Source organism: Gymnoscopelus microlampas, assembly GCF_963454915.1.
Source record: "Gymnoscopelus microlampas genome assembly, chromosome: 11".
Classification (NCBI taxonomy): Eukaryota; Metazoa; Chordata; class Actinopteri; order Myctophiformes; family Myctophidae; genus Gymnoscopelus; species Gymnoscopelus microlampas.
In genome coordinates, this window is record NC_139948.1 from 2098411 (window position 1) to 2113025 (window position 14615).

Consider the following 14615-nt stretch of genomic DNA (forward strand, 5'->3'; position numbering starts at 1 on the left):
CAACGACTGAGGGGCGACGATTCAGTAAATCATCTCATGGCCAAAGTTAACACCTGCGCAGCCCTTAACAACCTTGTGATGCCCAAACCCCCGAGCTCCAGGACGAGCAAAACCCCTTCCCGTTTTCGCCACACCACTGAACCTGAAACTGTGGTGGAGTCAAGGCCAGGACATGGACAGTGGACACCTCACTTTTATGAAGCCCTGGACTTGATCAAATCCGAGATAAAACGAAAATTCGACCAAGAGGGGATGAAAGTAGCTGCCCAGAGAGAAGCCACCCTTATTGCTGCAGCCAATATAACATTTTCAGGACTGGATGAAGTTCAAATCCCTAAAGAGATTGATCGATCCCGCCTGGAGCGACAGCTGCACATGCTGGGAAATCTGACCAAGGAGAAAACGATAAAATCTACCCAGGACGTTGCCGAATTTCTAGCCGCACTACACTCGGAGACAAGGCAAATGTTTAAAGAGACTGAGATGTTTGTGGAACTTTGTTTGTGCCTTCCTGTGTCAGCTGCCTCATCAGAAAGATCATTCTCCAGCTTAAGCCTTATTTCTAACAGAAATATCAGAACTTTTATCTATCTGTTCCACTAATTATGACAGAACTCTGATTACTGGAGATGCTAATTTGTATGTTGACATTGTTTCAGATGTTGTGGCTATGGGTTTCCTACAGTTACTGCACAATTTTGACTTTATTCAACATGTTGTTGGGCCAACACATAAACATGGCCACACCCTGGACTTGGTGATCACTAAAGGTTTGAATATCACTGTTGACAGTATTATTGATAAGCCCGAACTAACAGACCACTATTTATTGTGTTTTAATATAACTGTCTTTGATCTAAGGAAAAACAATACAGAATATACTATAAAAAAACGTTTTTTTAGCTCATCTGCAGCAAACGAGTTTCCTCGTCATCTGGCGTGTGTGCAGGTGCCCCCCCTACTTGATGCCCCCTCAGTGAATGATATGGTTCAACATTTTAATCTCAAATTAGAGTCAGCTCTCGACATAGTGGCTCCTATGAAAACTAAAAAGAAACTTAATTCTAGAGTAACACCCTGGATCAACGAGCACATGCGCTCACTCAAGAAAGAATGTCGTAGAGCTGAGCGAATTTGGAGAAAAAACAAACTCACTGTCCACCTAGAGATTTTTAAGAAGTCAACAGTGGCCTATAACAAAGCACTGCGCTTGGCAAGGCAAGCATATTTTTCAGGCATTATCAATGACAACAAGCAAAATGCCAGAGTCTTATTCTCTACCATTGAACATCTCTTAAACCCCCCCCCAGGCTTACAAGGAGTCGCTCCCTGCTTCTAAAGCTAAGTGTGATGAGTTTGCGTCCTTTTTTGCAAACAAAATTTTTAGCATTCGAGCTGGTATTATGAATGCTGCTGCTAGCACTGCAAATGCTGCAAATGGTGCATGGTGCAAAAACGTAGATCACTCCAGAGGAAGTCTAATATCTTTCTGCACAATTAATGAAGAGGAACTCCGTAAAACTATATCACAGATGACATCATCATCTTGTTCACTGGATGCAATACCCACCCCGTTTCTCAAAGAGGTTTTAGACAGCGTGATTGGAGATATCCTAAGAATTGTAAACAGCTCTCTACTTTCAGGCGTCTTTCCAGACTCACTGAAAACGGCTGTAGTCAGGCCGTTACTCAAGAAACACAACCTTGATCCATTGGTGCTGGGTAATTATAGACCAATCTCTAATCTGCCATTTCTGGGAAAGGTCTTAGAAAAAACTATCTTTCATCAACTGGATGTGTTCCTACAGAACAATAAGGTTCATAACAAATTCCAATCTGGCTTCAGGAAAGGTCATAGCACAGAAACAGCACTTGTAAAAGTAATTAATGATCTTAGGGTGTCCGCTGACAACAAAAATATATCTGTTCTCCTACTCCTTGACTTAACCGCTGCTTTTGACACGATTGATCACAAAATTCTACTACAACGCATGGAGTACTGGATTGGTTTGTCAGGCACAGCCTTGTCTTGGTTTTACTCTTACCTAACAGGCAGAAGCTATTTTGTCAGCCTAGCTAATTTTGACTCAGACAAACATGACATCTGTTCTGGTATTCCACAGGGCTCAATTCTGGGTCCCTTATTGTTCTCCCTGTATATACTACCACGTATGGGAGAACTCATCGCCGATCACGGAGTGAACTTCCATTTCTATGCTGATGATACCCAGCTGTATCTTTCGGTAGCTCCAGACGACCCCTGCGCTCTAGACACATTGTTGACCTGTCTGTCCAGTATAAAATGCTGGATGAGTGAGAACTTTCTTAAGCTAAATGAGGATAAAACAGAAATTCTCATAATTGGCTCCAGTGAGCAGAGAGAATTAATAATAAGTAGACTTGGTAACCTGGCTGTAGAAAGTAACACCACAGTAAAGAACCTGGGGGTTATTATCGACTCTGAATTGAATTTTAATGCACACATTAATCATGTCACCAAGATTGCTTTCTTTCATCTTAGAAATATTGCGCGAATTAGAGACTATCTGTCGTTAGACGACGCAAAAACGCTGATCCACGCTTTTGTTTTCTCTCGGCTTGATTACTGCAATGCACTCTACTCTGGCCTGCCTAAGAAAACAACTGACAGATTACAACTTGTTCAAAATGCGGCAGCCAGAATTTTAACTAAAACTAGAATGAGAGAACATATCACTCCAGTTCTAGCTTCACTACACTGGCTCCCGGTTGTTTTTAGGATTGATTTTAAAATTCTTTTAATAGTTTATAAAGCTCTAAATGGTCTGGCACCTTCCTACCTCTATGACTGCCTAGAGAGACATGATCCAAACCGGACCCTCAGGTCTTCAAGTGCTGACCTACTCGAGGTGCCTAAAATGACATATAAAAAATACGGTGAAGCAGCATTCTGCTTTTACGGACCAACAGTGTGGAATAAACTCCCATTACACCTAAAACAGGCAGCCTCTGTCGATAGCTTTAAAGCACAGCTCAAGACCTATTTCTTCACTCTTGCTTTTAGCTGACTCTTTGGTTGATTTTTAAGTCCTCACTGTCTTTTATTTTATTTTATTTTTTGTTAAATTGGTTGTAACTGTAACTGTATTCTTGCTCTGTAAAGCACTTTGCGCTGCATTTCATGTCATGAAAAGGTGCTATACAAATAAAGTGTATTATTATTATTATTATTAAAACCTGGCTGAGAAGCACCATGAGCCAGAAGAGGTTGACACATCTTGCTATGATGAATACGCACTGTGATATCCTGGACACGTTGGACATACCATGCCTTGTTAAAACTTTCATCAGCAACACACCAGAACGAAAGGCTACGTTTGGTGCCGTGTGAATCAAGGTAAGATGGCTTTATTTTATGCTGTGCAGCAGCTCATGTCTGCAGCCTGCATAATAGTTTTTTCTTTGTAACAATGCTGCAGTTGCTGCTGTGCATTTACTTGTCCAGTTAACCGACAGCATCTTTCCTTTTTTTCTTCTCTCTCCTACACAGATGCAGCGAGTCTCTCTCTCTCTCTCTCTCTCTCTCTCTCTCTCTCTCTCTCTCTCTCTCTCAGATCTCTGCCTCTCGATTGAATATTATAATATATTATTGTATTGTACTACCCGAGCACTTGTCCTGTCACTGTTTAACTGATTGTCTAATGTCTATGTATGCGCCGTCATGCAGCAGGACTGTTTTGTTGTAATTGAATTACGGCAGATGGCCAGTGGCCATTTAATGTGTGCATTTAACTGCATTATGCTGCTTTGTAATGCGTAATTTACGCAGGACCTGTGTGTTTTAGTTTTTTCTTGTCATGATGCCACTGTAAAAATACAAGGAGCACTGGAGCAGGACGTGTTATTAGGCGGAATTTTTTCTTTGAAACATTGTCTGCCGCTGTGCAGTTTCAGTTTGTCTGTATGTAATAATAGCATACTCGTTTTTTTTTGTAATGTGCCATCAGCGTGCCATCATTGTTTGCTTTTAAACTGCTTTTAGTTTAGAATTCTTAGCTCGAATGTTAGTTTCTGGCAATGTGTATTGTAAAAAAAAAAAGGTTATTGGTTATGAAAGCAGTGACTATCCGACTGCATAAAAAAATGCTGTTTTTGAAAGGGATCTTTGTAATTTAAATGTTTATTTTCGAAAGTATTCTAATGTTTGTGAAAGAAATGTGTTTAGGAAATGTGTTAAAACCGAAATAAAGTAAAGGAAAAAAAGTGCCAAACGCTCAGCCCCCTGGCTATAAAGTACTTCCCGCGCGCCTGCATATACTGTATATATAATAACCATATATAGACTATATAATGTCGCTGTCGGGTGGAAAAACTGTTCCTTCTTTTTTTTTTTTTTTTTTTTAAGATTTTTTTTGTGGCTTTTTATAGCTTTTTTGGGAGAGGGATAGTGAAAGTAGGCTGACAGGAAATGGGGAGAGAGATGGGGGAAGACACGCAGCGAAGGCCGTCGGGAACGGGACACGAACCCGCGGCACGCTGTCTGTTAAGGGATTTCAACCAGGGTGCCTGGACCGCGACGCCACGGCCCAGGCCGGAAAAACTGTTCCTTTTAAAAATGTAAAATGGTGAAAATAGGCAATCTACAAGCTATACTTATTCATAATTAAGAAATACTATAGTTATTGATTTAAAAAAATCAACGTAAGTCATTATTAGCGCAAGTTCATAGGTGGACTAGAGGTCGTCGGGTTAGGCATGTAACCCGAAATACCCGGGATCCGACCCGTACCCGGCTCGGTCACGGGTCCATTCACAAGAAGTGACTCCGGGTCCGGGTCGGAGCCGGTACAGTCCGTCTCGGGTCTCGCTCGGTCACGGGTCCATTCACACAAAGTGACTCCGGGTCCGGGTCGGAGCCGGTATAGTCCGTCTCGGGTCTCGGTTCTCAGACTGTGAAATGCACGGTTCCACTAATACCCGAGTTGACCCGGCGAGCGGGTTTCTCGGGGCTCAGACTGTGAAATGCACGGTTCCACTAATACCCGAGTGGACCCGGCGAGCGGTGGGTCTCGGGGCTCAGACTGTGAGATGGACGGTTCCATTAATACCCGAGTGGAGGGAGGGAGGTCGCTCAGAAGAAGACAGACTGGCAGTGACACAGTCAATGACTGGCTGCTATTTATATTATCATATCACTACATAATGTTATATCATTGACCTAAATGGCGATATATTAACAAGGAAAGGATGATTAAAACATATGTCTGTATTAGCCTTGATGATCGTCTTTCTTGACCGAAGGCTCTGTCTGTAAATAACTTTGGACAGGTGGAAAACTTTAGTTAAACTTGCAGAGTGGCGCATTACTTTACCTGAGTTACAGTACATCTTCTGATAGTTGTACTTGAATGTTGACATGAAATAATAATCCTGTTTAGTGTTTCACAACCACGAGCAAAGACTACAGCGCATATTAACGGCGCTGATCATCAAAACACACACGTTGAAAGTCTAGGACAAAGATACCAAGGATTCGACAGTGACGTCACTATGCAACAAGGAAGTAGCGACGGACGCTATGCCATTTTAAAAATAGCAAGGATTCTTCGGCGATCTGATATGACATCACCGACCAATCCTTGGACATATTTTACCCACTCATTTATATACACCAGTTATATCAAATATTGTCGATTAACGTAACGCTTTGGTTAATGGTTAAAATGGTAAAATAGTCGAGTTAATATCATAGCATGTTGTTACCGGTATACTCTGCAAAGCACAATGGAAACTCCAAAGCCAATTATAATGTTAAACAACATTAAATGTGGTTTAACATTAGACATTTACGTGGATTATAGTTGGCAATGAAGAAGGATTACAAACATCTAGAACGTGGATTTATTTTTGTATAGCTGTCCAATGAGCATTGACTGGGATTATACATCACAACCACGGAGGCTACGTTAACATTTAGGTAAGAAAGTATGAAACAAATCTTATTTAATGCTGGACAACTTGTACTAATGACGTTGGCAAACAATTTTGCGTTCGGGTTTTTCGGAGACTCGGGTTATGTACGGGTTCGGTTCTTGTATATCACGGTTCTATACGGGTCGGTTTCCGACAGCTCTCGGTGCTGCTCGGGTCCGGCTCTCAATCTCTAATAATGGCCCGGGTCCATTCGGTTACGGGTATTTTTTTTCGCGGGTCCACTCGGGTATCGGTCCTTCATATTGGACCATAGGCCGGGTCCATTCGGTCACGGGTATTTTTTTCGCGGGTCCATTCGGGTATCGGTCCTTCATATTTGGACCATAGGCCAGGTCCATTCGGTTCCGGGTAAAAATTTCACGGGTCCATTTGGGTTCGGGTATTTATATTTGACCCGTGAAGACCTCTAAGGTGGACACAATAGGGACATTTTGGGCCAATGTGAAATTGGCTATTTAAGTATCTACATAATAAATGCATTTTAGTGGGCACTTTTCTTTTTTTTTACTCTTTAATGGGAATTCCCGGGTAGCCCGGGAAAAGGTCTGAAAATTCCCAGGAATTAAAATTAGTTATTTCCCGGAAAATGTTAAACACTAGTACTCACAACTACAAACAAACACAGACATCAAACACACATGGACTCAACCACATGTGAGCAAACCAACACATACTACACATATTAACCAGTTGTTCAACAGTCTCTAACTCCATAACAGTTGTTAAACAGTACACAATGGGATGAACAGTCCATGATTAATGAATACAAGGGCAGGGAGTTCTCATACAGTGTATAGTCTGATAGCTTTTGGCACAAAGGATAGTCTGTACCAGTCTGTGTATTAATATAACTATTAGTAATACACAGGAATGTTCTCCATTGACCCTCCATTAGAAATGTAACACATAGGAAACTAGAAAAAGTGCTCCTCGGAGCACAAGTCTCCGCCAGATCAGGTAGATTATTGTGGCCTCCTGGTGGCGCTATAATAGGTCAATGTGAAAAGGGTGCCATTTCTTCTTAGGACTTGCACGGCAATCGCACACTGCATTCATGATTTGAGGTATTTTGTTCCAAAAATGTGGTTTGCTCAATTAGACCTGCTGGTGGCGCTATAACAGGCCAATGTGAAAAGGGTGGCATTTCTTCCTCGGCCTAGTGGGAATGTGCGTACAAAATTTCACGGAAATCGCACACTGCGTTCATGATTTGAGGAATTTTGTTCAAAACGGACCTATCCTGCAAACTTTGGAAGCCAATGTTAGCCATTGGTTAGGATGGAATATGAAATATCGGACACATCCATCTTGATCACATGACTATAGAGATACTGTGTTCCGATTTGCGTGATTTTTGGACAGAATCTGAGTAAGAGCAAAAAATGTGTTTTATAAAACTCAGCCTCCTGCTGGCGCTCTAATATGTGAAAAATGCAGGGCAAATGTTTTTCCTTGGCCTCTAGTGAGTGTGCGTGCAAGCAAAGTTTCACGCAGATCGGTGCAGTTATAGCTAAAAACGTGAATCGGCCTGTTATAGCGCCATCATGAGGCTGATATGAACGTTTTCAAGTGGCATTTCTTTGTGGGCCAAGTGGAAATCTACGTGGAAATCTACGTGGAAAATTTCACGAAAATTGCATGCTGCGTTCATGATTTGAGGCATTTTGTTCGAAATGAACCAGTCCTGCAAACTTTGGAAGCCAATTTTAGCCAATCAGGAAGGAATATGGAAAATCAGAAAATCTGAATATGGAAAATCAGAAAATGTTGATCACATGGCTATGGAGATACTGTGTACCGATTTGCGTGTTTTTTGGACAAAATCTGTAGGAGTAATATCAAAACAAGAATGACCAATGACCCGGCAGTGGCTCAGGGGTAGAGTGGCTGGGTAGAGTGAACTGGAAAACCGCAAGGTTCCCAGTTCGATCCCGGGCTGGGGCGCTCCCCTAGAGTTAGTGTCGAAGTGTCCTTGAGCAAGACGCTGAACCCCTAATTGCTCCCGATGAGCAGGTTGGTGCCTTGCATGGTTTCCTCCGCCATCGGTGTATGAATGTGTGAGTGAATGGGTTAATGGCACAATCAATGTAAAGCACTTCGGATAGAAGCGCTATATAAATGCACCATTTACCATTTACCAAAGTCATAATAAAGCCGCATGCGGCAGGCTTTTTTGGGCCCAATCTTTTCATAGACCTGATTACTTGTTTTTTGGATTGCTTGTTTCTCTCGCCAAACCTGGCAACTAGCATTAATTAATTAACATTAACATAGCGTCGCAGATTAACGCTGTAATTTTTTTATATAAGTGGTGGCAACATTTTGTGACACCACACGGGTCTTCCCAACAATAGCTAAGATTGAAGTCAGTGTGAACATGGCCAAATAATAATAACTTAATAGCCAAACTAGGTCTAATGAAGCACGCTAGCATTTAGGCTAACCCTCCAGCCTGAAGCTCTCTTGTTGTGATTTGTGTTCGTCCATGCTGGCCCCTAATATGGTCTGCTTCTGGGTGGATCAACCTAACTAACAATGAGGATCGTTCTGATTGGTTCCCTTCCCAACTAGTCCCTCAAAAAGAGTAATTCTGATTCGATCTCTTCTCCATTCGTCCCGCCCTAACATTTTCGTCTCGTCTAATTCGTTGACTAACGTGTCCATTACATTTTCGTCTCCCCATTGGCTTAAAAGGGGAGCTTAAAGGGGGGGAAGTGTGATGGACAGCCAGGGCAGCCAATGTCACTTAGGTGTCGACACTTTTCACTCAGGTGTCGACACTTTTCACTTCGGTGTCGGACTAAGACTAGTGCTGTTTATAGAGCCACGCTAGCGCATGCGGCTACATTTTTTTTAGCAAAAGTCGGCCTCATGGTGGCGCTATGACAAGCTGATCTGAAAAATGTGGGGCAGAGGTTCTGCTGTGGCATCCAGGGAGTGTGTGTGCGCACCATTATTTAGCGACCGGGTCAACGGTGGCGGAGATTAGCTGGTCGCAGACATAAGGACGGACACACACACGGACGGACAGGGGGCAAAACATACTCTCTCGCCATGCCTTTCGGCCTGGCGGAGATAACTATGCAAACCACTTCCTTCTAACAAATCTGTTTATTTAAATAGGATCTGATAAATGAAAACTTTTAAAAACGAAATGGTAACAATTGTTGTTAAAAGTTATTGGTACAATGGTGCAAATAGCCTTAACGTTCTTGTGACAGGAAAACATTTAATTGATCTTACCTTATCCTTGTTTTTGCTGCTATCTCCATCGATGGAACCTAGAGTATTTGCATAATTAAATATACAGATTAAACATTTACTGTAAGAATCTCAATGCTGATTCATTTAAAGGCATTTTGTGATAGCAAATGTTTTCCTGAAAGTCAGTGAAATATAGTGTAGTATCGTTTCAAACATGGCAACATGATATAACCACAATATTCCATCTAAATTGGTAAACATTGGAAGGTCTAATATTGTGCTAGGTGAGTCTGAGTTCTGAAGTTAGCAGCCCAGGTAAGGTGACAAATGGAATGCGTGGGGGTCTGGGAAAGTACAGAGGCAACACCCCTTGATTTGATTAACCAAAGAAGCTTGTATTTACTGACAGAAGATGGGCTTTTCTATTGTGTTCAGACCTTTTGAAGCTCACCCTCCTACCATCCAGAGATGTAAATCACTGGAGCCCAGGTGTTGACACCCTCAGTTGAGAGTAGCCTTCTTTGTTTTTAGCGGTGCCAACCGCTCTACACTTGACTTTGTCCGTATGTCCGTCCGTCCGTCCGTATCAGCACGGGATGATGAGCACGGGATTTTACACAGCTATAACTCCAGTTTGCAGCATGCCACCAAGTCCAAATATGGTATGTGGACTTAGACCACCAATAGGGACGAGCATGAATTGCTGAAGTTATCACAGCGGGGTCCAGGGACCCCCCGCGTATGTTCTGTCCGTCCGCCCGTTTAGGGCACGGATTTAAAACAGCTATAACTCCAGGTTGAAGCCTGCCACCAAGTCCTAATTTGGTATGTGGACTTACACCACCAATAGGGACGAGCATGAATTTCTGAAGTTATCACAGCGGGGTCCAGGGACCCCCCGCGTATGTTCTGTCCGTCCGCCCGTTTAGGGCACAGGATTTAAAACAGCTATAACTCCAGTTTGCAGCATGCCACCAAGTCCACATTTGGTATGTGGACTTACACCACCAATAGGGACGAGCATGAATTGCTGAAGTTATCAAAGCGGGGTCCAGGGACCCCCCGCGTATGTTATGTCCGTCCGCCCGTTTAGGGCACGGGATTTAAAACAGCTATAACTCCAGTTTGCAGCATGCCACCAAGTCCAAATTTGGTATGTGGACTTACACCACCAATAGGGACCAGCATGAATTGCTGAAGCCCCGCCCCCTCTGTCTTCCCATTGGCTGGCCTTTAAACAGCCATAACTCACGTTCGCAGCATGCTACGGAGTGCAAATTTTGTGCATGGACTAAAACCACCAATAGGGACAAACTGTAAGTACTTAAGCCCCGCCCCCTCTGTCTGCCCATTGGCTGGGCTTTAAACAGCCATTATTCCAGTTTGCAGCATGCTACCAAGTACAAATTTGGTAAGTGGACTCAGACCACCAATAGGGACGAACTGAAATGAGTTACGCCCCGCCCCAAAGGCACCGCTTCCTTCACACAGGGTGTGATTTTTATGTAAGTTAATCAGAATTCCATTGTTCCCCTTGTGAGAGCAGAAGAACAGGATGTCTACCAAGGACCTTTTAAGTGTAACTTTAACTATGTAAAGCTGAGTAAGACCATGTACATTGTACAGAAGAAGAGTCTTGTAAGTGCATAGTTGAAATGAATAAAGTTGATAACTATGACCTGTGCTGTTAACCAAGAGATATGTCATTTAGGAAAAGATTCGGTCTGGAGTAAATGTTGCTTTTATGGATGTACTGTTTCGAACTGCTGTTTGTAACCATGAATGTACAAAGTGTATGGAATCATTTTAAAGCTTGAGAGATGCTCAATAAGAATTAGCAAACCAGGTTATATTTTGAAATATTGTGTTTAAGTATGATTGATAACTTGTATTCGACATACAGCTAATGTTTTAAGGGCGGGGACTCGGCCCACGACAACCCTGTCAGAATTCATGTATGTGATAGGCCTAGGAAACTGGGGGCTGGGCTTAAACCACCTAGCCCGCCTCTTGGTACAAGATTTGAACTGAGTATAAGTTGTTGTGTTTTACTTGTGACGGGCGCGCTGCTTGATCAGACCCACCTGGCAGTTGCCATGTCGGGCGGAAATAAAATATGCTCTGACTGAAAACCTGGACTTTGGACTTCTCTCTTTTAAGCTTGCTTTTCCAGGAAACCGGTATTATAGCCCGCCCTTTGGATCGAAAATATACCACAATAGTTTAACAACTTAAATCCTTTATAATCAGTAAATTGACTGGGGTCGTGTCTGTACTTGGTCCGCTCTTTATTCCCATGAATCTCTAAAGCACAATATCCTTTAACTACCAACACATTGTGATGCAAAATATTGAGAGCTTGTAGGATCTGTTATTTTAGACTAATGTTCACCCCAGAATATGGATGCTAGGATTGAAGTGGTTAAATTGTTCTGTTATTACAGATTATTCTAATAATCGTTAAAGAGGTGGTGCCATGGTTTTGCACTTTTTCTGTTTTTCATGTGTCTATGAGGTTGATAGAACTTCATTAAGCCCCCTGGTGGTGTTTTTATGGTGTTTTATGTCTTCTTTGACTATTTTGAGTTTCTACCTGGAGGCTGAAACCTTGAGGGTCAAACGTGCCAATAGAGAAACAGCGCTTTAGTGACATAGTAAAAATATACCCTCCCCCTCATTATCATAACACAACAGGTGTGGGCATGAGGAGGAGGAGGGACTACAGGTGGGTGGTGCTAAGGTTGTGGAGGAGGTGCTAAGGTGAGAACCAGGTATACTTAATGAACTGGAGGCGTGTCCACCTAAAAACATAATTTTAACAATTTCTGTACACTTTTTTGAAAAAAATCTTCCTCCTAGTACAACCATAATACCTGATGATTATGTTTTGGGGGGGGGGGGGGGGGGGATCACTGAAAATCACGGCACCCCGTCTTTAAGTATGTTCAGTTGTGAGCATTTGTTATGTGTTCTTAACTTTTGTAACATCCAAGTAGTGAATTAATGCAGGTTTTATCTGTCTCACCTGGAACAGGAACAGTGCTGCTGGTATCTGAAGACTTGTTTTCACTTGTGTTGTCATCTTCTCTGATCTCTGAACTTCCAGCATCAACAGCTTTGGGTTGACTCTAAAAACATGTATTCATTTCACATCTGAATGATCTACAGTACAAGCAACTTGTAACTTTGTTGTGTATCACAACTGTATAATGGCTGACAATCTTACTTGGTGAAGCTCAGTGGTGGACAAATAAGCACTCAACTCCAGTACTTGAGTCAAAGTATAGATACTGTAATCCCCGTTAAATATTACTAAACTATAAGTGAGAGTTCTTCATTCAAATTTGTACTTAAGTTTAAGTTGTGGAGTATACTTAAGTATTCAAAAGCACAAATGGCACTTTTGCACCTTTGCACCATTACCTTTTATTATAATGTGTATGTATTTCTGTATTGCAATTAAGAATCTTTCCAAAAACTAGTACAAATGTAAATGCCTTTTTGTCTTGGTACCAGGTACTTGTAGGGGAGTTAAAGTCATAAGATTAGACAATTAGAAATAAATAAAAACATTAAATCAAATAAGGTACGGACACTCACATTTGTTTTACTTAAAAAAATATTAAGACTCAACTTAAAACTCATGTAAATGTACTCGGTTGGAATATATAGGGAGCTTAGTATTTGCATGTTTGGCAAGTCAAAATTGCATCATCATATTATTTAATTCATATTTAAATGTACATTCCAATAACATGTTAAAGGGATAGTTCACCCCCAAAATTACTTTTTTTTCTATCGATTACTCATCCCATGGAGACTTGAATTCATGGTATGTTTTAGTTTTGGGGCATTCCTGAGCCAATTTGATGACCGGCAGCAGTTGTACACAAAGAGCAAAAACAGGTAAGCTCAGGGTATTTGGAACTTCCAAAACCAAAGTCAGAAGTACTTAAAAAAAACAGTTATTTATAGAGCCACCCAACAATGGAACTCATTATCCGCAAATATTAGACAAATTAAGAGCAAATATGTATTAAAAAAAGGTATTAAACAGATATTAATGAGAGAGATCACACAATTAGAATGATCAATATGTTTTTGTACAGGATGTTTAACCAATGTTCCTGTGTCTATATCATTGGCATTTTAATGTAGCTTAGTTTTGGACTGACGAGTGTCAGTTGTTGTTTGTATGTATATTGTATGTTGTTTTATGTTGTGATGTTCTATGTGGACCCCAGGAAGACTAGCGACCGCGGCAGTGGAAGCTAATGGGGATCCGAATAAAGAATAAAGAGTCTCCTTTGAGTCTCCTTTGTGTCCTCATACGAAACCGCTGCTGGTCATGAAATTATTGGCTTAGGAATGTGACAAAAACTAAATAATATCCATGAATTCAAGTCTCCATGGGGTGAGTAATTGATAGAAAAAAGTCATTTTGGGGGTGAACTATCCCTTTAAATTATCTTGTAAAAAATGCAATAATAGAAAAGAGAAAAGTAAACAGTGAAAAAAAAAAGCTTAAATAATACCCATAGGAGAAAAGGTTTCAAAGGTCTTGCCACCAAATACAAATGATCTTACCTTATCCTTGTCCTCAGTGCTATCTTCACCAATGGAACCTAAAGATACAGGGTACGCATATGCATTCAGTCACTCAACTTATCTTTATAATGTTATATTTTCTCGTTTTTCCTGGAAGTCAGTACAATAAACTTTGAGGTGTTCCGTTACAGATTTCTTTCATAATCCACTAATAATATGTTCAGTAGTTAGAATGTGTTGAGTGATCATAACTGTTGGAACATCCAAGTAGTGATTTATTGAATGCAGGTGTTTACCTGTCTCACTTGGTGCAGGAACAGTGCTGCTGTTATCTGAAGACTTGTTTTCAGGTGTTGTGTTGTCATCTTCTCCAACACTATCTGTTATGTCTGAGCTTCCAGCATCAACAGCTTTGAAGTCACTCTAAGAAAACAGGACATTTTATTTAAACCTTTGTATTGTACATAAGCTTTGTATAGTGGCTGATAATCTGATTTGTTTCATGAAATACATGCACCAAAACTATACACAATAATATACTGACACATTCATAACCGTGAACACATGTACTCACAACTACAAACAAACGCACACACATCAAACACACATGGACTCAACCACATGTGAGCAAACCAACACATACTACACATATTAACCAGTTCTTCAACAGTTTGTAACTATATAACAGTTGTTAAACAGTCCACAACGAGACAAACAGTCCATGATTCATGAATACAAGGACAGGGAGTTCTCATACAGTGTATAGTCTGATAGGTGTTGGCACAAAGGATAGTCTCTACCAGAGTGTGTAATACTATATAACTATTAGTAATACACAATAATGTTCTCCATTGACCCTTCTACAGAATTTAACAAATATGCAAACAACT

At 41.2% G+C, this 14615-nt stretch overlaps 2 protein-coding genes across 5 annotated transcripts in view; one reads left to right on the forward strand and one right to left on the reverse strand.

The window, feature by feature from the left end:
• The window catches only part of rgs9a (regulator of G protein signaling 9a), a 514629-nt gene that overhangs the window by 403111 nt on the left and 96903 nt on the right, over nucleotides 1-14615 (forward strand). The window lies entirely within an intron of this gene.
• LOC311054884 (interferon-induced very large GTPase 1-like) overlaps nucleotides 1-14615 on the reverse strand; it is a 98916-nt gene that overhangs the window by 53681 nt on the left and 30620 nt on the right. For all 4 annotated transcript variants that reach the window (XM_084070883.1, XM_084070881.1, XM_084070882.1 and 1 more), the window contains exons 12-15: nucleotides 14022-14148; nucleotides 13765-13802; nucleotides 12203-12305; nucleotides 9217-9254 (exon numbers count right to left, since the gene is read on the reverse strand). In XM_084070883.1, coding sequence (XP_083927009.1) covers nucleotides 9217-9254; nucleotides 12203-12305; nucleotides 13765-13802; nucleotides 14022-14148 — 306 coding nt within the window. The remainder of the gene's footprint in view (nucleotides 1-9216; nucleotides 9255-12202; nucleotides 12306-13764; nucleotides 13803-14021; nucleotides 14149-14615) is intronic.